The sequence below is a fragment of the Dendropsophus ebraccatus genome, chromosome 5 (genome assembly GCF_027789765.1).
Source record: "Dendropsophus ebraccatus isolate aDenEbr1 chromosome 5, aDenEbr1.pat, whole genome shotgun sequence".
Taxonomy (NCBI): domain Eukaryota; kingdom Metazoa; phylum Chordata; class Amphibia; order Anura; family Hylidae; genus Dendropsophus; species Dendropsophus ebraccatus.
In genome coordinates, this window is record NC_091458.1 from 21,375,114 (window position 1) to 21,401,744 (window position 26,631).

A 26,631-nucleotide genomic window follows, 5' to 3' on the forward strand; every position below is an offset into this window, starting at 1 on the left:
CGTAACTTTAAATCCACCGATAAGGGCAGTGCATGAAATTATTTTCTAGTGATAGTGACTCCTATCATGGCGGAATATATTAGGCAACAAGTGAGGAGTCCGTTCATGAGGTTGATGTGTTAGAAGCTGAAGTATGGGCAGGTGTAAGGGTCTAAGGGACTCCGACCAGGGCCAAAATCTGATGTATAGATGACTGGTCAGAGCAATTTCAGAACAGACGGCCTTTTGAGGTGTTCCTGCTATTAGTGGTTAGTACCCGATCTTATGTGAGCAGGAACAAGGCCCTTAATGTGTGTGGGAAGAGAACACTAGCCCATCTGGTCTGATGGATGAATAGAAGAGCTTCTGTAGCGCAATCTGCTAAAAAAGTTCCTGTTATGTTAGAAAGGAGTCAGATCACACAGGACATGTATGGGGCCCCGTAGATGGGTCAGAGCCCATACGACCCCCAAAAGTGTCCGAAATGGAGCATGGAGAAATAGAAGGAGGAGTCTGGTCTAATGGATCACGTTACATTGTGTGTGCGTCTCTTACCTGGGGCACCAGGATGCACTATGGGAAGAAGACAAGATGGCGGGGCCAGTGTGATGGGCAATGCTCTGCTGGAGACCTTGTGTCCTTGCATCATGTGGATGTTACTGTGATACGTACCACCTACCTATTATACACACAAAGTATGAATTCCTGCATTAGTGGGTTCCCGACCATGCTTGGCGCATGCACTGTTCTCTGGGCTTCCTCTAGCACCTGTGTGAAGTTGAAAGTAAAGCCTAGTGGATGGCAACCTATAAGCTGGAGATGAATAGATGTGACCACAAGGGTATTGCAGACAAGCTGTGCAATTTACATAGCTGGGCTGTTGCATCCAGAAGTAACACCGCCTGGACTTTTGGAGCTCAATTTTATATTGATAAAAAAACAGCTATCTTGGCACGAGAGGGCTCAGTCTGTAAAAAACATGGTATGCCTGATATCCTTCCCTCCACCTACCTCATCTATTAGGGGAAAGTCAGAAGGTCTCCATACACTCTAGACTGGCGGCCGGATTTTTGAAAAAGGTTGTGGCACAGGTCAGGTGGGCATGGCTTGTTAACTATTTTTCATGGGTGCTAGTGTTTGTATCACATTACATGCATTGTATGTCTGCCAAAAATTTTTGAAAAAACTCCTTCAATAAAAAATTATAGAAACGTTAACTATTTTTCATGTCTAAAAGGGGTTTTACCGAAAGTGGGCGTGGCTTGTTTTGATTTTTGAAAAGTGTTGATTTTGTTTCCCTAATTGATGCCAATTGTTGTGCTTTAGGCGTTTGTTACTTGTAGATGCCATGACTTTCTGGGGCTGCCTGATAAATCAGTCATCGCCTATGTGATTTCTATTAATTTTGTTCTCTCTCTCCTCACAGGAATATAGTGGATTTTGCTTTGGTGGCCACACAGCTGGGGTTCTGCAGCGTCTACTTTGTGTTTCTAGCTGAGAACGTAAAACAAGTGAGTACCCAGCCCGGTGGTGTCCTACATCACTTCCCTTCATAGTGTTTGGTCTATTTTCACATATATTATATCTGTGTGTAGTTCAGGAAGCGCATACTTTCAGAAACGGACCAAACATAGTCACCCTTACACTATTTGTCGCTTTAAAGTCAGTGGGCATGTTGGGGCTCCACGTTAGCTTCCTCTTCTGATAATTTGCCAACGTAGAGCCTGACAGAAGGGCAGAAACATGGTGTTAATGGGGCCTTGGGCAGCCGTGAGTAGTTGAAAAGTCCAATAACAAAGTAAAAGGATCAGCGGTTGAGCATCTTCCTATCTATAGTTCAAAGAAAAACTTCACATCCAGTCACAATATGATGTAGGTGCCAGTGGTGAATGTCCCTTGGCTTGGAATCCCTGAAGTATACAGAAGCAGATATCTATGGCATGGAGGCATCTGCTTCTGTCTGTCTGTCTGTCTATCTATCTATCTATCTATCTATTCATCTACATACATAGATAGATTAAATTAGAGAAAGAGATGAAACAACAGTGTCTTCTTTCCCCTACACTGCTCAGGAGAGGCTGTTTCTCCACCCTTGGCCAGGTGGTCACTCTGTGATGACAGTGGTGGGTGGGCTTACAGATGAGGTGTTACAGCTTGCCTGGCAATAGAAGAGACAGAGATCATGTGACCTCTGTCTCAGAAGGGAGGGGAGGACAGAGGAAAGGAGACAGAGTAGACCAGGCAGTGAGGATTTTCAGCTGATTCAGTGTGTGGCGGCCCAATTTATGTCATAAAAACCTATTACAAACAAGCTTAGATTATAGGTGGGGATTCAACAGGGTTAAATCTTTCTGAACCGGAGTTCCCCTTTAATGCTCTTGAACCTAACAAAAGACCAGGGGTCCAGTATGGTGCAGAAAGTGGCAATTGCTGCTCTCTAATTACTCATATGACTTGTCCCGTCTTCCTGCTCATAGATTTCTCTTTCCCATTAGGTCACCTATTCTCCCCTCTTTCTGCCTGTCAGGCTGCTGGCTGCAGCAGGAGCCCCCCCCCCCCCCCCCCCCCCCCCCACTGCTGTTGGCTGTTGAAAAACTACAACTCCCGGTATCCACTGGCAAGTGGATCTGACAGAGCATGCAGAGAGTTATAGTTTTGCAGCGGCCGGTATCCCGTGGGTGGTTTGACTTCAAAACATGATGGGAGTTGTAGTGGTTGGGTAGACTAAAAGGTGAGTCTGAGGACCCCGGATAGTTGTTGAGGTTTCCTCCAGTGACACCATTCATTTTTTACGTTTCCAGGCTCAAAAGTTTCATCCCATAAAAAGAAAAACCCAAACTAGCGCCATGTGACCCCGGTGACTTCTCCTGTAATAAGAGTGTGATGTTCTTGCAGGTTTTTGAAGCTCAGCTTGAGAGCCATCTCCAGTACACCGGAGCAGCAGGGAGATGGAGTCTTGATCTGCGGCTGTACATGTTATCCTTCCTTCCCTTCATCATACCGCTAGTCTTTATACGGGACCTGAAGAGCTTGTCCGTCTGTTCCTTTTTAGCCAATGTCTCCATGGCCGTCAGCCTTGTTATCATTTATCAATACGTTTTGCTGGTAAGTGCCGTCGCTCCTCTCTTCTTACTCCTGTAACTCTTTTTTCCTAATGGGAAACTGAATCCTTAAATAAGGACATCTGTGGGGTAACCCTAAGGGGTTACATCTTAAAGGGGTACTCCAGAAGAAGAAAATGTTTTTAAATCAACTGGCATCAGAAAGTTTTACAGATCTGTAAATTATTTCTATTTAAAAATCTCCAGTATTCCAGTACATATCAGCTGCTGTATGCTCTGCAGGAAGTGGTGTATTCTTTCCAGTTGGACACAGTGCTCTCTGCTGCCACCTCTGTTCATGTCAGGAACTGTCCAGAACAGCAGCAAATCCCCATAGAAAACCTCTCCTGCTTTGGACAGTTCCTGACATGGACAGAGGTGGCAGCAGAGAGCACTGTGTCAGACTGGAGAGAATACACCACTTCCTGCAGGACATGCAACAGCTGATAAGTACTGGAAGACTTGGGATTTTTAAATAGAAGTAAATTACAAATCTATATAACTTTCTGACGCTAGTTCGTGTAAAGTACACCTTTACATAATGACATTTGTGGGGTTACCCTAAGGGGTTAAAGTGTATAAGCAGGTTTGTAAAGTTTAGTCTGTGTTCCCATCTGAAGCTTGGCATCCATTCCTGGGAGGCGTCTGTCATTGCGACAGTATGAATATTATTGCTTCGATAGCAGAGCCTCTGACACACCCTATATTATACCCTGTATACAGGGTACTGATCCTGTATTATACTCCAGAGCTGCACTCACTATTCTGCTGGTGGGGTAACTGTGTACATACATTACATTACTGATCCTGAGTTACATCCTGTATTATACTCCAGAGCTGTACTCACTATTCTGCTGGTGGGGTCACTGTGTACATACATTACATTACTTATCCTGTACTGATCCTGAGTTACATCCTGTATTATACCCCACAGCTGCACTCACTATTATGCTGGTGGGGTAACTGTGTACATACATTACATTACTGATCCTGAGTAACATCCTGTATTTTACTCCAGAGCTGCACTCACTATTCTGCTGGTGGGGTAACTGTGTACATACATTACATTACTGATCCTGTACTGATCCTGAGTAACATCCTGTATTTTACTCCAGAGCTGCACTCACTATTCTGCTGGTGGGGTAACTGTGTACATACATTACATTACTGATCCTGAGTAACATCCTGTATTTTACTCCAGAGCTGCACTCACTATTCTGCTGGTGGGGTAACTGTGTACATACATTACATTACTGATCCTGTACTGATCCTGAGTAACATCCTGTATTTTACTCCAGAGCTGCACTCACTATTCTGCTGGTGTGGTCACTGTGTACATTACATTACTGATCCTGAGTTACATCCTGTATTATACTCCAGAGCTGCACTCACTATTCTGCTGGTGGGGTCACTGTGTACATACATAAATTACATTACTGATCCTGTACTGATCCTGAGTTACATCCTGTATTATACCCCAGAGCTGCACTCACTATTCTGCTGGTGGGGTAACTGTGTAGATACATTACATAACTGATCCTGTACTGATCCTGAGTTACATCCTGTATTATACTCCAGAGCTGCACTCCCTATTCTGCTGGTGCAGTCACTGTGTAGATACAGTATATTTTTTACGTTGTGCTCTGCTACATCTGTATACACATTATGATCTGTTTTGATCCTATATTGATGTAGCCGATTCTTAGTCGGTGACTGAATCCTTTGAGGCTGCTATGAGTTAGAATAACACAGTGATTTTACCTTCAGTCCTATGTAAAACCGCAGATGAGAAAATGTGCTGTCACTGTGAGTTGTGTCAGATGTCGTTCTCTGCAGGAAGCTGCTTTACAAGGAGCAATTCCAGCGCTGAGTATTAATAGGGAATGTATTGTCTGTGCCGGCTAACCTGCTGTGCCGGGAAGTGCAGCGCAGCACAAGTGAGCCGGGTGCCGTTCCCTTCCTAAGGCCTCATTCACGTGATCATGTGGCACGGATCCCCTAGCAGTGCAGCCCCCCCCCCCCCCCCGCGACGTGAATAACCCTAACCCCAGGGGTGAATAACCCTGACCCCGGGGGGGCTTAACCCTAACCCCAGGGGGGCTTAACCCTAACCCCAGGGGGGCTTAACCCTAACCCCAGGGGGGCTTAACCCTAACCCCAGGGGGGGAATAACCCTAACCCCAGGGGGGCTTCTAGTAAGTGTGTAAAATTATTAATAAAAAGTGTGTTTATTATTTAATAAAAGCCCCCTCCCCTAATAATCAGAATCACCCCCCTTTTCCCATGTTATAAATAAAAATAAATAAACATGTTTGCTATCGCCGCGTGTCTGTAATCGCCCAAACTATTAATTTATCACATTCCTGATCTCACACGGTAAACTGCGTCTGCGCAAAACAATTCCAAAGTGCAAAATTGAGCGTTTTTGGTCGCATCAAATCGAGAAAAATTGTAATAAGAATTGATCAAAAATTTGCATATGCGCAATCAAGGTACCGATAGAAAGAACGCATCATGGCGCAAAAAATGACACCTGACACAGCCCCATAGACCAAAGGATAAAAGCGCTATAAGCCTGGGAATAGAGCGATTTTATAAAGCCATCAAATAAAATAAGTTATACATATTACATATCGTTGTAATCGTAACGACTTGAGGAACATAAATATGAAGACAGTTTTACCCCAGGGCGAACGGCATAAAAACTAAAAAAAAAAAAAAAAGTGGTGTTTTTTTTTCAATTTCACTACACATATAATTTTTTCCTGGTTTTGCAGTGTACTTTATGCAAAAATTCAGCCAGTCATTGCAAAGTACAATTAGTGGCGCAAAAAATAAGGGCTCATGTGGGTTTTTTAAGGTGAAAAAATGCAAGTGCTATGGCCTTTTATGCACAAGGAGGGAAAAACGAAAACACAAAAATTGAAATTGGCCCCGTCCTCTAAGGGTTAATGGTCTTAAAATTGTCTGTGGTCGACGATCTTTGGTCAATTTTACAAAACGTGTGAATGCAGCCTAACATGGAGCCAGGAGCGGCGCTGTGCATGACAATTTCTTGAGCTGCAGCTCTGCGGCCCCTTCATTCTAATAACCATGGGGGTACTGGGACAGTCGAACCCCCACCAATCAGTAAGAAGTAGCGTAACCTAGCAGAAGCATTTGTGATAGTACGCTTGTGTGTGTGTGTGTGTGTGTATGGAGTGAGCAAATTTACAGCAGTGTCTCTGTCATCGGCTTGTCTGCCTGCTGTCTTGGAACTCAGCGCCGCTCCACTCTGGGTCCCTGGAAAAGCTGGATCCAGTCCTGGGAACTTCTCCTAGTTTTCCAGGACTGGATCCAGCTTTTCCAGGCACCTGGAGTGGAGCGGCGCTGTGTTCAAAGGCAGCAGGCAGACAAACCGATGACACTGCTGTAAGTTTGCTCATTTCATAGATGTTATATTTACAGATGATTACAGTTTTACATCATGTCATCTGTCTAAAAACTAAAAAAGTCTGTCTATCTATCTATCTATCTATCTATCTATCTATCTATCTATCTATCTATCTATCTATAGTAAGGTATACGGAAAGCAGCACTACCTCCAGGTAGTAAGGGGTGCCAGCAGATCAAAGTCTGATTCTAGGACCGTATTCACATATGCAAAGGAAAATCCACAGCACTGCCCAGGGGCGTAGCTAGGATTCACAGGGCCCCATAGCAAAAATTTGTAAGGGGCCACTGACCCCTGACCTCTGCACCAGTTCTGTACATTTTCCTTTCCTACTTGATTGCAGCTGGAGAACAGAGGTCAGAGGTTTTCAGTGCAGTGAAGCAGAGATCTCTGTCTTCTGCTTGTTAACCTTTTTTGTGTTGCAGCATGTATGTAAAAATTGGGTCACTTACACACTGCAGTACATAAGGGATTAAGCAGAAGGACACTTGCTCTTACCTTCTCCCCCAGACCCCCCTACTGCATGGGCCCCATAGCAACTGCCTACCCTGCCTCTATGGTAGCTACGCCACTGGCACTGCCGGATTTGTGAAAAAACTTCAAACTGGTGTTTATTTCAGTGTTTCATCATATACAGCAATCATGAGACGCGACGTTTCGGCAGCCGTCTGCCACCATTTTCAATGGTGGCAGACGGCCGCCGAAACATCGCGTCTCACGGTTGCTGTATATGATAAAACACTGAAATAAACACCAGTTTGAAGTTTTTTCACAAATCCGGCAATGCTGTGGATTTTCCTTTGCATATTTATCTATCTATCTATAAAATGTGTGTGTGGGTATAATTTGTACTTTTGGGTTCTATTTAACATTTTCAATTATTCCCTTCCTCAGAATATCTCAGATCCTCGTACGCTTCCCTTGGTGTCCAATTGGAAGAAGTACCCGCTGTTTTTCGGAACGGCCGTTTTTGCCTTTGAAGGGATAGGAGTGGTGAGTTGTACGTTGTTGTTGTTAAGTGTATTCCCTTCTTATAATGGGGGGCGGCGAGGCTATGCCATACCGTTATTAGCAGCAGGAAACCTCTCGCTGATCTACACTGAAGTGATAGGAGCGGCGGTGCGGTTCGCGGCACTGTGGGTGGTCAGCACCAATGCTCTGCAGGGGAAAAGCTTTGAAGGCAATGTGATGGCATACAGGAGTAGGCGAATAAATTATTAGTGTAGAATGAAGATAAAAAAAACAAGTAAGACATTAGAGGGATTGAAAATCAATAAGAAATTGTTTATACTTTTAGCAAGATCATCCACGGCTTAGATAAACCCCTCTCTTCCGGAAACGGCGCCTCTCCTGTCCTCAGTTTAGGTATAGTGTTTTGCAGTTCAGTTCCATTGAAGTAAATGGAGCTGAATTGTAATATCACCCTGTCCTCAGATTGCACACAATCTGAGGACAGGGGTGGCACTGTTTTTGTAAGAAAATAGCTGTGATTTTTCTAATTCTTTTTTCTTTCTTTCTTTTTTTTTTTTAAACCGCTGTATTTTTGTCACACTTAGCACAGATTTGTAAACACAGTCTATGTGACTTAAAGGGGGAACTCCTGCGATCTCAAAATAATAAAATGCACGAAAAGCTTTATCTATCTATTCATCTAGATAGATCAATTAGAAAAAGAGAGAGATGAAACAACCGTGTCTGCTTTCCCCTATACTGCTCAGGAGAGGTTGTTCTTTCCCCGCCCTTGGCCTGGGGATTGTGTGAAGTCAGTGGTGGGCGGGCATACAGATGAGGTGCTACAGCTAGCCTGGCAACAGAAGAGACAGAGATCATGGGACTTTGACTTTTGACAAGTCATCAGGCATTTCAAAAGTTATTGATCACAGTGGCTCTCCCTGCTTAGACCTGCTGGGATCAGGAGATATAGCTGAAGAGAGCATGGAAGCAGTGCCATCCACTGCTCTGCTGAATCTCTGTAAGGGTATGTTCACACTGAGGAATAGGCGAGTATTCAGCAAGGAATTGAAGAGAAACATTTTCTGCTTGAAATTCCTTGCCTATTCAGCCAGTTTGAGCTCAATTTGAGTTAAGTGGAATTCAAGCAGAATTTAAGCCCCCATGAACTTCTATAGGATTCCTCAAGCAGAATCCACCCAAAGAGTTGACATGTCAATTCTTTGGGCGGTAAGCAGATTCTGCTTGGAAATTCTGCAGTGAGAGCAACAAAGCGGAAATTCCATTAAACACAATGTGACTTTGGTCTGTTCATATTTTACGGGAGGAATTTTAAGCGGAAATGAAGAATGGATTCCTTTTTACTTTGTCGCCTATTCCTCAGTGTGTACAGAATTAACCCTAGGGGCCCTTGCACACTGAGGAATTGAAGAGGAATCCACTCTTATTTCTGCTTGAAATTCCTCCCATAAAGTATGAACAGAGCAAAGTCACAATGGGGGACATTTATTAAGGAGTCTAATGTTTGCAACTATTCTAATGGAGATTGATGTGTATTTTGTTTCAATAGCTTGTGACTGATTCTGTAAATTGTAGCACTGCCATAGTAAATGTATCTAAGTAAAAAGACGCAAATGTCAAAAAACTGCGCAGTTATATTCACCTGGTACTGACTAGACGTAAGCCTGCACCTGTTTGTGCGACTTTTCAAAAAGTTGCAAATGATAAATTGGACGCTAATCCCGGATTATTCGAATTTTTGGGTGAATACTCAAAACAGGCAGATTAAAAAAAAAGTTGCATCTAAAAAATATTCACCTGTCGAATACTGGTTCATAATTTCCCAATTTCCCAGCCTCCCCCTCTCACTTATCTGTGCATTATTAGGCAAATTCGTCTTGGACACAGCAGAACCCGTCTTCACTGGCTTCTCTGTAATTATTATATCCTATGGAGGGGGAGGGGCAGAGGGAGATGAGTGAGCAGGGAGAAGAAACATGAAGGTCAGCTGTTTGTAGACTGTCTGGGCACCTAAAACACTGGATTCAGGGGTCAGAAAGGTCAGTGCTTATCTAGGAACTTGCTGAGAGAAGATTTCATGGTGTTGTGCTGTGCAGGACTGCTCCGTGCTCACTCACTCCTCTCAGCCCCTCCCCTCTCCATAGAGCATAATGGACACAGAAATTCTGCTTCTTCTGAAGTCAGGGGGGAGCTAGGAAAACAGCTTTTTCAGTACAGAAGGAAACTCTTTTGGTAAATAATACCTATTAAAGAGTTTCTTAAAATCGCTTGTACTATAGATATTTATTGTTTTCAGAAAAATGACCCTGAAATGACAACTTACACTTTAAATTTCTGCTTAGAATTCTGCTCAAAATCGGCTTTTCAGCAGAATAGAAGAGAAATTTCAAGCAGAAATCTTTCCTCTTCAATTCCTCATCTATAGCTCAGTGTGCATGAGCCCTAGCGGTTAATTCTGATGCTATAAGGCTATGAGACTATATAGATGGAATTAGGAAGCGGCCAGATTGTAAATCGCTCTGCTGCTGCTCTCTCTCCCCAGATATATCTGCTGATCACAGCGCATCTTGGCAGAGAAACCTTCTGCATTTAGTAACTTTTGGCAAGTTGAATGACAGGTACTCTTTAAGAACTTGAACAAAATAACTGATCACTGTTTGGTAAAAAAAAAAAAAAAAAATTAAGAGTATTTGGTGACGTTTCTTCCATTTGTCTAGTTTTACTAATTATTATTATTATTATTATTATTATTATTAATAATAATAATAATAATAATATTCCAGAAATCTTGCAGTTTCCATTCTAGCCACTAGTCTTCAATGGAGGAAAACCAAATAATCACGTGGCATCGGTGATGGAGCACACTATCATGCCATTAATAATTGGCACCTGCAGGCTGCTGTTCTCTTGGTCATTGGGGGTCCTAGCAGTCCGATCCCACAAAACTTAGGGTGCGTTTACACAGACAGATTTATCTGACAGATTTTGGAAGCCAAAGCCAGGAATGGATTTAAGTAGAGGAGAAATCACAGTCTTTCCTTTGACATGTTCCATGTTTATAGTCTGTTTCTGGCTTTGGCTTAAAAAATCTGTCAGATAAATCTGTCTGTGTAAACGCACCATTACATTTATCACTTATACTGTCGATAGATTGGTAAATGCTTTTAGTCTGCTGACCCGTTTAAAGGGTTAATGGAGTTAAAAAAAAAAAAAACATGGCCACAAATAGTGCCACACCTGGTTGTATGTGGTATTGCAGCTTGGCCCCATTCATATAAGTAGAGCTGAACTACACTACCAGATACAACCTATAGTGAGGGGTAGCGCTGTTTTGGGGACAGCTTAGCCATGTTGTTCCAGTCTCGTAGCTTAGGAGTCAAGCACTATCTCTTCTAGTTTCTGCAACTGAGCGAAGTGGATGTAAATAATCATAGTGTCAGATACTGCCGTGTCAACACCCACAGGCAGCCATAGACTCTGAGCGTTCACAGACGATAGACTGAATTTGCATGAATATTTGCTTCAAACTACAGATGAAGCCCGAAAATAAACTTTATTTTTATTTACTTTTATTCATTTATCCTTTTTTTTTTTTTTTTTTTCCCCCTTCAACTTTTTCAACAATCTGCCATTGAAAAAGTGCAATTTGACTGCCGCCACGGGCCTCTGCTCCCGTCCCTGCTATGATAAATTGCTGAATTTTCCTCTCCAATTGATAAAAGGCACATTTCCGGGACCTCTGTGTTCATGATTTCCAGAAGTCGCTTGAAGGAACGTTGTCATCCGTGCTGCAATGTAACTGGTAAAAAGGACTCTGTAGATTTATTAAAAAAAAAAAAAAGGAAGAAGAAAATGAAGCGGCTCGCCTTCCCTGTATTTGGAACATTTTTCTCTACCTTACAATGCGCCTGCCTGTAACTTTGACATCTTCTACGGCCTAAGGTCCGGCATGTGGAGCTTCTCAGGCTTCCTGCTGAGTTTCTATCTGTCATTGAGAAACATCCACTAGATGTCCTTTATGATCTGTTTGCGCACAACACTGACTTGCTGGTGTGTCCTCACCCTTAAATATCCCCCACTCACATCTTCATTGTGGGTGAAGTTAGCAGTGAAAAAGTTAAATGGGATCATTTATCAATCAATTTTAACCTCTTTTGTGCCATGGAAAAAAAAAAGATGCAAACGCCGCCGTCCAGGCCCCACACCTACTCGCCGTCATCCTTTCAGCTCTTTTGCTGTGCTCCATACTCATCCTGTTCTCATCTTGTTTTTTTCCTTCTGCTGCAATTAGTACACATGGAGCCGCTTGCTCTGGATTTATAGAGGCTGCTTGTCTCCACCTGCTGCTGCCGTCTGTCAATCCAGAGCCACATGCACCTTATGAAACTAGGTCCACCTGTTCAACCTTGCCCGAGTATTGTTGCATTGCTGCACACCAAGTGAAGGTGCGTTTCTGCTTACTCTCCGTGTATCCTCGTCTGTACCGTGTGCCTCTTCTGTTGCCGACTCGGAATGTCTGACCTGCCTTTCAAGCCGCCTGTCTGATTGTGATTTCCGTTTCATCCCCCGTACATGCCAATGACTCGGAATGCTGACTACGATTATTCTGCCTGTTCCCCGGTTCCTCTCACAGACTGTCTGGTCCTTTGGGGGGCCAGCTGCTGCTCACACAAAGACCACATTTGTAGAGTGACCTAGTGTCCTCCCTGGTGTGGCCCAAAGCCAAACCGGTTGAGTATCACTGTGGGACCACATTTGCTGTTACATGTTATATATGTCAACACCGATACCCAGTGTGAATTGCACCTGCTCCTTCCTGATCAGTGGCCGGGTGTGACCGATTAGCTGTTCTGTGGATAGATTACCATGATGCTTTGCCCAGCAAATCCCTTTGATACATTTGACACATCATATACCCTCTTCAGTTTCTTACCATTTTGGAGGATCTCCTTCTCTATGCCTGTGCAGAGTATGGGAGACATCCTGTGGGTTAGCCTTCACCCATTAGCCCACGGACAGTTGAAAATTTTACATTGAGTCTGCAGAGAAGAAAACTGGTGAAAAATGTCACAGCCAGAACCAATGGCAAACCTCATGTACAGATGTAATGTATAGCAACAATTAACAGGGCTGTGCAACATATAAAGGAGTAGAATCTCCTCTTCTGTGTATGGGAGACATCATGGTTCCACCCAGTAGCTCGGAGACAACTGAATATTAGAAATAGAGCCTGTAAAGGAGAAAACTGGTGAAAATGCCAAATAAAAGTCTGTAGTAGAGCTCGTCTTTAAAGGAGAAGGCTGAACAAATTCAAAAAAGGCGGTGGTGGTGGTGGGTTGGGATGAAATAATATACAAGTAAACTCACCCCCCCCCCCAGTGCCTCCTTAGTGCCACTCCCAGGTCCCACTGAGGGACGTTGGATATCATTTTCCGCTGTAAACTGGTTATTTCACATACACAGCTCTTCTAGCTGTGAAGTCACAGCCTGTGTCCTACCCCAGTCACTGATTGGCTGAGCGGGCATTTACTCAGCTGGGGGCGTGACGTTCCAGCTTGAAGAGCTGCAGGACACTGGTGGCTCTCAGTGAGACCTGGGAGTGGTGTTAGTGAGACCTGGGAGTGGTGTTAGTGAGACCTGGGAGTGGTGTTATGGAGCACAAGGAGGGGTATGTTTACTTTATTTTCTGCCTTCCTCTTCTTCTTTTTTTTTTTTTTTTTTTCTTTTTTTTTTTAATTTGCTTGGACTTCTCCTTTAAATCTCTCCGCTTTACTTTAAAAGTTACTTTGAAAGAATTGAAAATGGGTCAATTGATTCTGTAATCAGATGTCTTCTTACCCCCCAATCTCCATGGATTGAGTGCAGCGGCTGTGCTGCCATGTCTCAGCTTGTCTCCCAGTTACAGCCTATTACATTGTAACGCATGACGCCGCTGTCACTTGTCATTCTGACAGGGAGCGATCGAATCGGACACACGTGTTACTTTCATGCTCTTCCCTCAATAATCTCTCACTGAGAAAAATTCTCATGTATGACTTTATTGATCCTAATGGAAAAGTGGTGGAGTTTAAGGCGAATCATCTCTCAAATAGAGCTGGAAAGCAGAGCAGCTCTAATATAGACATCGATTTCTCTCGCCTCCAATGATTTCTGAGTTGTATCTTACACTCCTGGTATTTATTTTCTTTTTAAGTTGCCATTTTTTCTTTTAATCTATTTGGATTATGTGTGTGTGTCTTGGGGGGGGGGGGATGTTTTCCACGTTAAGTAGTTCACTTAAAGGAGAATGTTTCCCTATAGAATTCTGTTTGGAATGGGAAATGAATATTTATAGGTGTTCTGGGCCTTTTATACATTTATTCTCATTCATGTTTCTCTGAAAATAAGCCCTACCCCGAAACTTACAACGAGCTTTATTTTGCTGGGTTTTTTGAGTAGCCGCGAAATATAAGCCCTGTTCCATATGTAAGCTCTAGTTCCAGTCAGCTGACCAGATCCCAAGCATCAGCCAATCACTGCCAGACATTGTGATATATTCTATTCTTTTGTCGTCCTTCTCTCTTTCAGGGTGGGTTCATACTGAGGAATTCTGCCGGATAATGTCCGCGGAATTCCGCTGTCTGTCCACACGCACGGCCGTGCGCCTTTCCACCGGCTCCATAGACACCATTCTATTGGCCGGCGTATTCCACTATCCGCCGAATATCTCTCTCCTTTCTTTTCTTCTGCTCTCTCCTTCTCTCTTCTCTCATTCTTCTCTCTCCTCTCTACTCTTCGTCTCTTCTTTTCTTCTCTTTTTCTCTTCTCTTGTATCTTCTTCTCTCTTCTCTTTTCTTCTCTTTTTCTCTTCTCTTGTATCTTCTTCTCTCTTCTCTTTTCTTTTCTCTCTTCTTCTCTCTTTTCTTTTCTCTCTTCTCTCTTCTTTTCTCTTTTTCTCTCTCCTCTCATTATTTCTTTTCCTTCCTTCCTTCCATCCTTCCTATATTTCAGAACTTAGAAACCAACAGGCGCCATAGAACGTTTCCATATTGCAGCAAAGAGAGGTTCGCTTTACAGCTCTGCATTTTGCTATTATGACATTACATTTATCATCTGTAAATCAGTCTGCTTCTTCCTGCAGACCCCCAGCCCTGCGCTTTCATCTCGGCGCAGTCCTCTTTAACCTCCCGATATTACAGCACTGTGTCACTTGATAGATGATCAGCCTGAGGGAATAATACACATTTAGCCGTTCTATCCGAGTAAAGTGGAAAAGAATGGTGGTGGGATATTAATTGAGAGCGGTTTCATTTGTGCTAAATGCCCCCCCCCGGCCAGTAATATCGATGGCATGAGAGAGTTTGGCAGCAGGCTCTTCAGGCTCCGTGGTGGTGTCTGTAGAGCGCTGTGAACGCTGGAAGAAGAGAAGCCGGAAAATAACCAATATTCTTCTAATAATCATTGGCTGGTATCAATGATATTACCTCTTGACATTAAAGGGGTAATAATACATTGCTTTACAAATGATTAATCCCCCCCCGTGTACTGTATATAAGAAATAATCTATATAGATAAATTAGAGAGAGAGAGAGAGAGAAGAAACAACAGTGTCTTCTTTTCTATATACTACTCAGGAGAGGCTGACCTTCCCCCTTGCTAGGTGCTTACTGATTGGTGTGATGTCAGTGGTGGGCGGGGTTAAAGATGAGGTGTTACAGTAGAGACAGAGGTCATTTGACCTTTGTCTCAAAAGGGAGGGGGAGGATAGAGGAGCGGAGACGGAGTGGAGCAGGCAGTGATGCTTTTCTGCAGCTTCCGGGTGTGAGATAGGATGTGCTGCAGACAAGTGGCCCAATTTATGTAGTAGAAACCTATTACACACAAGCTTAGATTATGGGTGGGGATTGAACAAGGTTAAATATTGAGTATGGGATTTCCCCTTTAAATGTTTGGGATCTTAGCTGTTGATAGTAACTGCTTGGTAGTGAGCTCAGCTCTTGAAGGAGAAGTCAGAGGGGAGGCAAAAAAATTATTTCGGGCTGGGGGAACATAAAAAAGAGATGATATTCACCTGCCCTGGCGTCCGCGCAGTGCTGCGTCCCACTCCTGCACCCTGGCCGGCTGTCTTCCCAGGTCCCGTCCGGCTACGTCACGACCCAGCTGATGGATGTCCTGCCCAGCCAATCAGTGACTGGGGCGAGACACCACTGCAGTCACTGATTGGCTGAGCTGGCTAAATCCCACCCACTTGTGATGTTTCAGTCAGGTCGTGACGTACATGGGAGAAGGTGACACCCGGCGGTTTAGGGAAGTTCAGTCATGCGGCTTAACACGGGCACGAGGACAGGTGATGCTGCGTTTACACTGAACGATTATCGTTTGAATTTTCGCAATAACGATCGCATTTGAGCGATAATCGTTCCGTGTAAACACAGCAAACGATTAAGTTACGAGCGAGAAATCGTTCATTTTGATCTTTCAACATGTTCTCAAATCGTCCTCTAAAAATTCGCAGATCGCTTCGGGTAAACAGTCTTTAAAAGATTCACCCTATGTGTGAGATAGGCTTAAGCGATCTTAAAAAAAACGATCGCAATAACAAATTTTCTAAGGATTTTTCGAACGATTTATTTGTCTAAACGCTGATCGTTATAAAAACAACCAAATTGTTGCTTCAAAATGGTTAAACGATTGATTGGGCGAATTATCGCTCAGTGTAAACGCAGCATTAGTTCAGTGCCATTCTGACTAGGTAATCCATGTTATTCGCGATAACTGAATAAGTAACTCTCGCATAATATGTGACTTTTAAACATGTTCCCTTTCTTTGCTGATCCTTTATGTTACAGGTCCTTCCCCTGGAAAACCGAATGAAAGAGAAGCGAGAATTTAGCCGAGCCTTGAACATTGGCATGGCTACAGTGACGGTTTTGTATATCTCTCTGGCCACAGTGGGGTACCTAAGTTTTGGAGACCAAATCAAAGGCAGCATTACACTGAACCTTCCTCAGGATTCCTGGTGAGCGCCTTTTATACATTTTATCTTTGAGAAATCCTGGCACGACTTTTTTTTTTTTTTTTTTTCTAGCACAGAACATTCAAGAAGAGACGCTTTGTGTGCTATCGGCTCCTTAGATAAGATATTGATATTCATCTTACGAAATCTAAAGACATTGTTATATACAGTTGGCGAGAATGTCTGACGGCGTATCATAGCGTGTGTCTTAAAAGGGGGTTTCCAGGGCTTAAAGGGGCACTCCAGCAAAACTTTTTTTTTTTTCTTTCAAATCAACTAGTGTCAGGTAGTTATATAGATTTGTTATTTACTTCTATTAAAAAATCTTCAGTATTCCAGTACTTATCAGGTGCTGTATGTCTTGCAGAAAGTGGTGTATTCTCTCTAGTATGACACAGTGCTCTCTGCTGACACCTCTGTCCATGTCAGGAAATGTCCAGAGCAGCAGCAAAGCCCCATGGAAAGCCTTTCCTGCTCTGTTGTGGTTGTAAGTGGTTAGAAGGTCAGGACAGGCAGACGCCCAGAAATGGGTGACTGGGTAGTCACTTAACAGATATCTAGTGTCTGTCTTTAGCTAATGTCAAAAATAAGTATGACACAGTGGAGCCAAGAGCCCAAACATTTAAATAGACCACCCCCCTTCTTTTCCGCCTGTTGACTGCAGCATCTAGGGGGTTAAATGCTGTGTATGGCAACACAGCATTTAACCCCCTAGATCAGGGGTCCTCAACTGGCTGACCGCGGTCCGAACCCGGACCGTGGAGGCCGGCTGTCCAGACCCCTGGTCAGACCTCCCAACCGCCCCGGCTCCCATGTGTCCCTCTCCCCACCGCACTGCCTCCCGCTCCATAGGCGTACTGTCCTTAGATGTCAGAATGCCTGTGGGGCTAGGGGCAGTGTCAGTCCGGCCCCCGGCTGATTCGCGCTCTCTGGGGATGTCCCGGGGATTCCCCAGCAGAGCGCGCACCTGTGAGCTCAGTGTATGCCGTCGGTCTGAACTTCCCGAAAGTACAGGCCAGCAGCATACACTGAGGTTTCTGGTGCGCGCTCTGCTGGGAAATCCCCGGGACGTCCCCAGAGAGCGCGAAAAAGCCGGGGGCCAGACCGACATGAGAAAAGAAGACAGGTGCGGCGGGGGGAGCGAGGTGCTAGGTGAGTTGTGATTTGTTTTTTTGTTTTTTTTGTCTCGGGGCTATATACTACTGGGGGGGTCTATATACTACAGGGGGGAGCTCAAGGGGGTCTATATACTACAGGGGGAGAGCGCACAGGGGGGGCTATATACTATGGGGGGGAGAGGTCACGGGGGGCTATATACTACTGGGGGGAGAGGTCACGGGGGGCTATATACTACAGGGGGGAGAGGTCACGGGGGGCTATATACTACAGGGGGGCTATATACTACAGGGGGGAGGTCACAGGTGGGCTATATACTACTGGGGAGAGCACACAGGTGTTCTATATACTACTGGGGGGAGCTCACAGGGGGCTATATACTACTGGGGGGAGCTCACAGGGGGCTATATACTACTGGGGGGAGCTCACAGGGGGCTATATACTACAGGGGAAGAGGTCACAGGGGACTATATACTACAGGGGGAGAGGGCACAGAGGGACTATATACTACTGGGCGGAGCTCACAGGGGGCTATATACTACAGGAGGAGAGGTCACAGGGGGGCTATATACTACTGGGGGAGCTCACAGGGGGCTATATACTGCAGGAAGAGCTCAGAGGGGGCTATATACTACAGGGGAAGAGGTCACAGGGGGGCTATATACTACAGGGGGAGAGTGCACAGGGGGACTATATACTACTGGGCGGAGCTCAGAGGGGGCTATATACTACAGGGGGAGAGGTCACAGGGGGGCTATATACTACAGGGGGCTATATACTACAGGGGGAGAGCACAGGGGGCTATATACTACAGGGGGAGAGGTCACATGGGGACTATATACTACAGGGGGAGAATGCACGGGGGCTATATACTACAGGGGGAGAGCTCACAGGGAGGCTATATACTACTGGGGGAGCAATAGGGGAGCCAGTTTTCCCAGTAATAAGCATCAATTCTGTGTGTAAATAGTTGAATGTTTGTGAAAAGTAACAAAACACGTTTCTTACTGATGTTCAGCTCGAACCTTAACCTGACAATAGACCCCGGTAAGTGGACCTTCACTAAAAGTTGAGTACCACTGCCCTAGATGCTGCAGTCAACAGGTAGAAAAAAAGGGGGGGGGTCTACTTTAAATGTTTATCTGCATCCTGCTAATAAGTTGTAAAGCAGCTGCGGTGACCTCCTTACTCTAATGCAGGGGTAGGGAACCTTTCCTCTCCAGCTGTTGCAAAACTACAACTCCCATCATGCCGGGACAGCCAAAGCTTTAGCTCCAGGCATGATGGGAGTTGTAGTTTGGCAACAGCTGGAGAGCCACGGTTCCCTACCCCTGCTCTGTCTGATGTACAGTCTTGTATGACCACTCGCTGTAACCCTCGAGCTTCCATGTCCTCTTTTTTCAGGCTCTATCAGCTGGTAAAGGCTCTCTACTGCTTCGGAATTTTTGTGACCTATGCAATTCAGTATTACGTTCCTGCTGAAATTATCCTGCCGCTGGTTACCTCAAGAGTGTGCAAGAGATGGAGGCTGCCCTGTGAGCTGGCCGTCAGGTCATTGCTGGTCTGTGCCACCTGTGAGTGAGGTCTACCCCTTTTTTAGATTATGATACATAGAAATTACCCTGTATCGGCCATTCATTTTAGTGTCCCCTGCCAGATTAATTTACCACTTTAAAGTGTCACTGTCGTTTAAATTATTTTTTTGCAGAAATCAGGCGATTTTAAGAAACTTTGTAATTGGGTATATTAGCTGAAATATGCATTTTTATCATGAAAAAGCAGTTTGAAGCTCTCCCCCCGTCTTCATGGTTCTGTTATGGAGAAGGGACTGGTTGAGGGAGATGAGGCGCCAGAACAGGACAACAAAGAGTTAATTTACAGCTACATCTCCAGGCTATCTCCTCTGAAGTCAGCACTGACCGCTCTGACCTCTGAATATTGGCTTTCACACAGCTCCCACTGTGTAATCCTTTTGTCCTCTGCTCTCTGCTGGCGACTAATTTCCCTCCTCCCCTCTCCATAAATTACACAGGGCTTGACTGATGTAAAAGAGTTGAGATTTCCTGATAATGAGCAGCAAGAGAGAGAGGAGAAGGGGGGACCTGGGGAAAGTCTTTTTGAATGCAGATAATGGCATATTTACCTAATAAACCCAATTACAAAGTTCCTTAAAATCACCTGTACTATTGATTTCTGCAAAAAAAAAGTTGCAAGCTGGGATGCTTCCTTGCCTTTTTTGAGGCTTAAAAGTTCTAGGGGTGTTCCTCAGCATGGCAAGAGCCCAAGTAAGTGCAGCCCCCATCTTTATTTATTGGCTCTCAGTGAAATGGAGTAGATGGAGGCATGTGGGTGAATAAGAGGATATGATCAGGACTTACCTGGGCTTTTACTCTGTTAGGGAACACCCCCTAGACTTTTGGAACTCATTTACATATAAAAAAGGCTTTTTTTTTTTAGTAACAGTAGGAATGATGATGGTGATAAAATAGGCATGCCAAGTATTATGACAGCTAGCCCTATCTGGGCTTGTTCACACAACTGTTTTCCTGCTAAGGTTCTGTACCCCACAGGTAGGTTCTTTGCCTGTTTTGTGCCCAGTGCATATGACCTCCTTGAGACCGTGTGACCCTATAGAAGCCTTATCTGTGTGCGGGTATAATACTAAGCAGCCACTCCACTTATAGATATAGGAGTGTGAGTGACATGAGCAGCCTCCTACATAGAACATTGGGTCTTGTCTGCATCCTGCTGGGAATCTCTTTAACCCTTGTATCAGTAAGCATAGCCTTTTTTTCCTTTTGATTATAATTAAATTTTATCCCCTTTTCTGTGCTTTAAAGGGGTACTAAGGTGTCAGAAAAATTATATTGAAATAAGACGAACTCACTAAGATGTAAGTTACTAAACTAGTGTTGTTGCTAATAGTATTGGCTTCAGTTTGCCGTTATGTGATTCATCCCTGACAGGAAATGAAGAATCAAAGAACTTCACAATGTGTATTGTCTTCAACTCCCTGGCTTCTCCCTCTCTCCATAGACAACGCATTATCCTCTGATGTCACTGGAGGCAAGGCTGGATCTTCTATAGCCCTGGTCACTGAGTAATTCACTATATGGGGGAGATTTATCAAACATGGTGTAAAGTGAAACTGGCCCAGTTGCCCCTAGCATCCAATCAGATTCCACCTTTTATTTTCCAAAGAGTCTGTGAGGAATGAAAGGTGGAATCTGATTGGTTGCTAGGGGCAACTGAGCCAGTTTCACTTTACACCATGTTTGATAAATCTCCACCTATATCTTCTCTGGCCAGCTCCTCCAGCCTAAGCAGACAGGGGGTGAATGCAGCAGGTGCTGCAGGTTTACTGATTTTGCAATAGTCTGCAGTGAAATTGGATGTTCTGCTACTTCTTGAGTGGGGAACTGGAAAGAATACTACTGAGGGAGGGGAGTAGGAAGAGTGTAGGAGCACTGTGACGGAGAGCTGAGAGAAAGCAATGCATTCTGGGAGTTGTAGTACTGAGCAAATGCTCAACCAGTGGATTTTGGTAAGCAACGCTATATGCTTCTGCAGCATGTTTATTATTTTACCTAGTGTCGGAGTATCCACAAGAGCCACAAATTAAAGGGGTAGTTCCAGGGGCGTAGCTAATGTCTCCTGGGCCCTGGTGCGAGAGGCCAACTTGGGCCCCCCCCCTCCTTTCACGACCAAGTGATGCTATTGGTGTGTGTATATATATATATATATATATATATATATATATATATATACACACACACACCAAGACAGATATTACCACTAACACCAGCATATTGGAAGAGAAAGTATTATCACCGTACATATTACTGCCATACTGTTACCGACCAAATCCTGTATACTGAGACCTATATTACCAGTAATACCAGTATATAGGAAGGAAACATTACTGCCACACCACAACCATCACCACCATATTGTTACTGACCAAATCCAGTACAGTAAATCACCTCATCCAGTCATATAGAGGTGGCCCCAGCTCTACACAGGCTCTATACACCATATACATTACAGTGCAGATATATCAGGTGACTCACAGGGGGACGTCTTCTCTGATCGGCGTTCTTCCCTTTTCATCTTCTTCTCCATTTGCCCTGGGCCGTTATGAGAACTTCTCCAAGCCACGAATCCACAGAATCTGCCAGACAGACATATTAGTCTCCTCACTCTGGCACCATCCTCATCTATATACACACTGCACATCTGTACTGTCCCCTTTACACCCTCATTTAGTGGGTAGCCCTGACTCTATGTGACCCCCTAATAATATATGCCCCCCTCTGTGTATTCCCTCTCCCCCTATGTTGCCCCCCCAAATAGATGGCCCCTCTCCCCCCATGTTGCCCTCCTTATAGATGGCCCCCTCTCCCCCCACCCTCCCTTATAGATGGCCTCCTCTCCCCCTCCATATAGATGGCCCCCTTTACCCCCTCCCTTATAGATGGCCCCCCCTCTCCTCACCCTCCCTTATGGATGGCCCCCTCTCCCCCCCCTCCCTTATAGATGGTCCCCTTCCCCCCCCCCTCCCTTATAGATGGTCCCCTTCACCCCCCCTGCCTTATAGATGGTCCCCTTCACCCCCCCTCCCTTATAGATGGTCCCCTTCACCCCCCCTCCCTTATAGATGGTCCCCTCTCCCCCCCTCCCTTATAGATGGTCCCCTTCACCACCCCCCCTCCCTTATAGATGGTCCCCTTCACCCCCCCCCCTCCCTTATAGATGGTCCCCTTCACCCCCCCTCCCTTATAGATGGCCCCCTTCACCCCCCCCTCCCTTATAGATGGTCCCCTTCACCCCCCCTCCCTTATAGATGGTCCCCTTCACCCCCCCTCCCTTATATATGGTCCCCTTCACCCCCCCTCCCTTATAGATGGTCCCCTTTACCCCCCCCCCCTCCTCCCTTATAGATGGTCCCCTTCACCCCCCCCCCTCCTCCCTTATAGATGGTCCCCTTCACCCCCCCCTCCTCCCTTATAGATGGTCCCCTTCACCCCCCCCTCCTCCCTTATAGATGGCCCCCTTCACCCCCCCTCCCTTATAGATGGTCCCCTTCACCCCCCCCCTCCTCCCTTATAGATGGTCCCCTTCACCACCCCCCCTCCTCCCTTATAGATGGTCCCCTTTCCCCCCACCCTGCAGGCTGATAAAAAACAAAACTTAACTGTCGCGTCTTATCCCCGGCAGCGCGCGCATCCCAGAGCTCCCTGCGCGCCGGAACCGGAAGTCAGGGCCCAAGGCGCGCAGGGAGCTCTGGGATGCGTGCGCTGCCGGGGATAAGACGCGACATCCCCGGCAGCTGCGCAGCAGCCGGGGGAAGACGGAGTCGGACTCTTGTGACCGCAAGCAAAACAATGCTTGCGGTCACAAGAGTGATTGAAACGGAGGGCCTTGCGGGGCCCTGAGGGCCCCGCGGGCCCCCCTTTGTGGCGGGCCCGGTCACGGCGGCGACCCCCGCGACCACGGTGGCTACGCCACTGGGTAGTTCACAAAAAAAAATTCTTTCAAATCAACTGGTGCCAGAGATTTATTTACTTCTGATAAAAAAAAAAATTTCAAGTCTTCCAGTACTGATCAGCTGCTGTATGTCCTACAGGAAGTGGTGTATTCTTTCCAGTCTGGAGAGCATGTGAGGTTTTCTATGTGGATTTGCTGCTGATCCTGACATGGACAGAGGTGGCAGCAGAAAGCACTGTTTCAGATTGGAGAGAATACACCACTTCCTGCAGGACATACAGCAGCTCATATTTCCTGGAAGACTTGAGATTTTTTAGTAGAAGTAAATTGCACATCTTTGGCACTTTCTAGGACCAGTTGATATAAAATAAATTTTTTTGTATACTACCCCTTTAAATGTTACAAACCACATGGCACTGGTTAGGGACCACTTCCCTGTAAAATTTATGTCATACTAAAAGGTTTTGCAGGATGGAACTACAACTCACAACATGTCCTAACATCTGCATTCTAAGGGTGGTATTACACGGAACGATTATCGTTAGAAAAATCGTTAAATCGTTCGGATTTGAACGATGATCATTTCGTGCAATAGCAGGCAACGATTAAACGACCAACAAGAAATCGTTGATCGTTTAATAGGATCCAGACCTATTTTTATCGTTCGATCGTTCGCATATCGTTCGGTGGAATAAGAATTCACAGCTGAAACGTACGCAATAGCGACGACTAAACGACCGCAAGAACGATCATAAATAACGATCATCGTTTCGTGTACTTGGGTGAACGATTTCGGGTTGTTTGCTTTAGCGGTCGTTTAAGATCGTTTATCGTTAATCGTTAGTTGTCGGAAAATTGCTTGGTGTAATAGTACCCTAAGAGTTGCTGTTTCTTAGACATTGATTCCAGCAGCTCCCATAGCAAATTAATCTGATCTAACAGAGGGGGCCCTAAAATTTCTTTCTTCCAAATGAACTGGTGCCAGAGATTTGTAATTTACGTCTATTAAAACATCTCCAATCTTCCAGTACTTATCAGCTGCTGTAGGTCCTGCAGGAAGGGGTTATTCTTTCCAGTCTGACACAGTGCTCTCTGCTGCCACCTATGTCCATGTCAGGAACTGTCCAGAGCAGCAGCAAATCCCCATAAAAAAACTTCTCCTGCTCTCCAGACTAGAAAGAATACACCACTTCCTGCAGGACATCCAGCAGCTGATAAGTACTGGAAGTCTTAGGATTTTTTTTTAATAGAAGTAAATTACAAATCTCTGACACCAGTTTTTGGTGAACTACCCCTTTAGGCTGGGTTCCCACTACGTATATTTGAGGCTGTATAGCAACCAAAACAAGGAGTGGATTGGAAACACAGAAAGGATCTGTTCACATAATGTTGAAATTGAGTGGATGGCCGTCATTTAATGGCAAATATTTGCTGTTATTTTAAAACAACGGCCGTTGTATTGAAATAATGGCAGTTATTTACCGTTATATGGCGGCCATCCACTCAGTTTCACCATTGTGTGAACAGAGCCTTTCTGTGTTTCCAATCCACTCCTTGTTTTGGTTGCTATGAGGACCAAATACTGCCTGAAATATACGTAGTGTGAACCCAGCCGCAAGGTGTGAAACCAAAATTTCCCTTCTCCACTTAGACTCCTCTCTTCCTTCTCCTTATTCTTTCTATGGGATGTGAAGATTATGAAAAGATGAAAGGAAAGGTTTTATGTTTTCCGCAGTAAATGGAGTTTTATTATGCGAGAATTTTTTTTTTTTTCCTTTTTTTAATTTACCGTTTGGAAGTTTTTCTAATCTGTATCTTTACACTCTATTTTCCGACTTTTCCCAAACAAGTCCATTAACATCTGATGTTCTCGCTTTTGACAATTTGCGTTCTATTGTGTGCCGGCGTGAATGATAAAACCGCCTCGCACCGTATCATACCATTCAAAGTCCCGGCTTTTTTTTTTTTTTTTTTTCTGTAAAGCTTTTAAACTGTGCGAAATATGGATTCAATTATTTGCAGCGGAGGGACATGAAAGAGAGAGCTACTGTTTTTTTTTTTTTTTTTACTACTTCTGAAATCAGTCTTGTGAAATGACCCCATTCTGTCTCATTCATCTGATAGGCGGCTTAACAAAATAGATTGTATGAACTCATTTCCAAACATGGATATCCCCTTTGTCCCGTATAGAAAAATACAAGCCACAGACGCGAGACTCGGGCCGGTTTCCGATACCGCAATGGTAACTGGGGTTTTAGAATTTGCGTAACTGAATGGGATGATTCTGTATCTTGGGCCGGTACGGACGTTCCTGTATCGGACGGCGAGTGTTCTTCCTATCTGTGGTTTTGTATGTGTAGCCTGACTGTAATATGATACCTTGCATCTATAGGCCATGTTCACACAACGTATGTTTTGTACAAATCACGGCTGTTGTTGCAATTTGCAACAACGGACATGATTTATACAAAATATATACGTTGTATGTAAATGAATGGAATCCCAGCCGGAGCGTATACACACAGGGGGAGATTGATCAAACATGGTGTAAAGTGAAACTGTCTCAGTTGCCCCTAGCAACCAATCAGATTCCACCTTTCATTTTCCAGAGTCTGCGAGGAATGAAAGGTGGAATCTGATTGGAATCTGTGAAAACTGGCTCAGTTGCCCCTAGCAACCAATCAGATTCCACCTTTCATTCCTCGCAGACTCTGGAAAATGAAAGGTGGAATCTGATTGGTTGCTAGGGGCAACTGAGCCAGTTTTCACAGATTCCATCAGGCCGAACGAAAAACTGACATGTCAGTTTTCTGCGGTCGATATTCATTCAATAGTGGATGCACAGAACCTGTCAGTTCACACAATGGAGCATGCGGGCGCATCCGAATCACCAGAAATGAAGACCACCGGCCTGTACTGCAGTAGCGGCCAGGATAATCTTCAGTAACTCCAGCCGTTCTGCGACCCGGCCTGGTGACAGAAAGACCGGTCTCACCCAATGTGTGAACATGGCCATATATACGGTGAAGCTTTGGAGACAAGTAACTTGGTCTGGGAGCATTTTGCAAGACAAGTTAATAATTTTGATATTCCGAACCCCTCTCATTTTAACCCACTGCTACCTGATCAACTCTGCCAGTGATCGGACACCTTCCGGCTCTCCTTTGTCGCCATCCGCATCACTACGGCTTCCCTCTGACCCTTAAATTAACCCCTTCACCTATAGCTGCTACAGGAAGCCAGCACTAGTACCAGCAGGTTTGCAGCCATCTGGGAATTGTGTGTGTGTGTGTGTGTGTGTGTAGGGAGAGTTAACTGATTAACCCCTTCTTTGCTGTTACAGAACATCTACCTACCTTATGTTTGGGTTGTGTAACAAATCATCTGCGTTTTAGTTATTTCTTATGGGAAATTTTCTTTTGATTATACAAGTGATTTTTATTACAAGCACATTCACAGAAGGAACTATGCTCGTAATCTAAGAATTGACTGTATAACATTTAGTAGTTCATAAATTCTTTGTTTGTTTGTTTTTTTAACTTATCCTA

The 26,631-nt window shown here is 44.7% G+C and overlaps 1 protein-coding gene across 1 annotated transcript in view; it reads left to right on the top strand.

Moving 5' to 3' along the window:
- SLC36A4 (solute carrier family 36 member 4) overlaps positions 1-26,631 on the top strand; it is a 72,311-nt gene that overhangs the window by 43,352 nt on the left and 2,328 nt on the right. Inside the window, exons 6-10 of the mRNA XM_069972899.1 lie at positions 1,406-1,490; positions 2,875-3,084; positions 7,408-7,506; positions 16,314-16,483; positions 19,001-19,170. Coding sequence (XP_069829000.1) covers positions 1,406-1,490; positions 2,875-3,084; positions 7,408-7,506; positions 16,314-16,483; positions 19,001-19,170 — 734 coding nt within the window. The remainder of the gene's footprint in view (positions 1-1,405; positions 1,491-2,874; positions 3,085-7,407; positions 7,507-16,313; positions 16,484-19,000; positions 19,171-26,631) is intronic.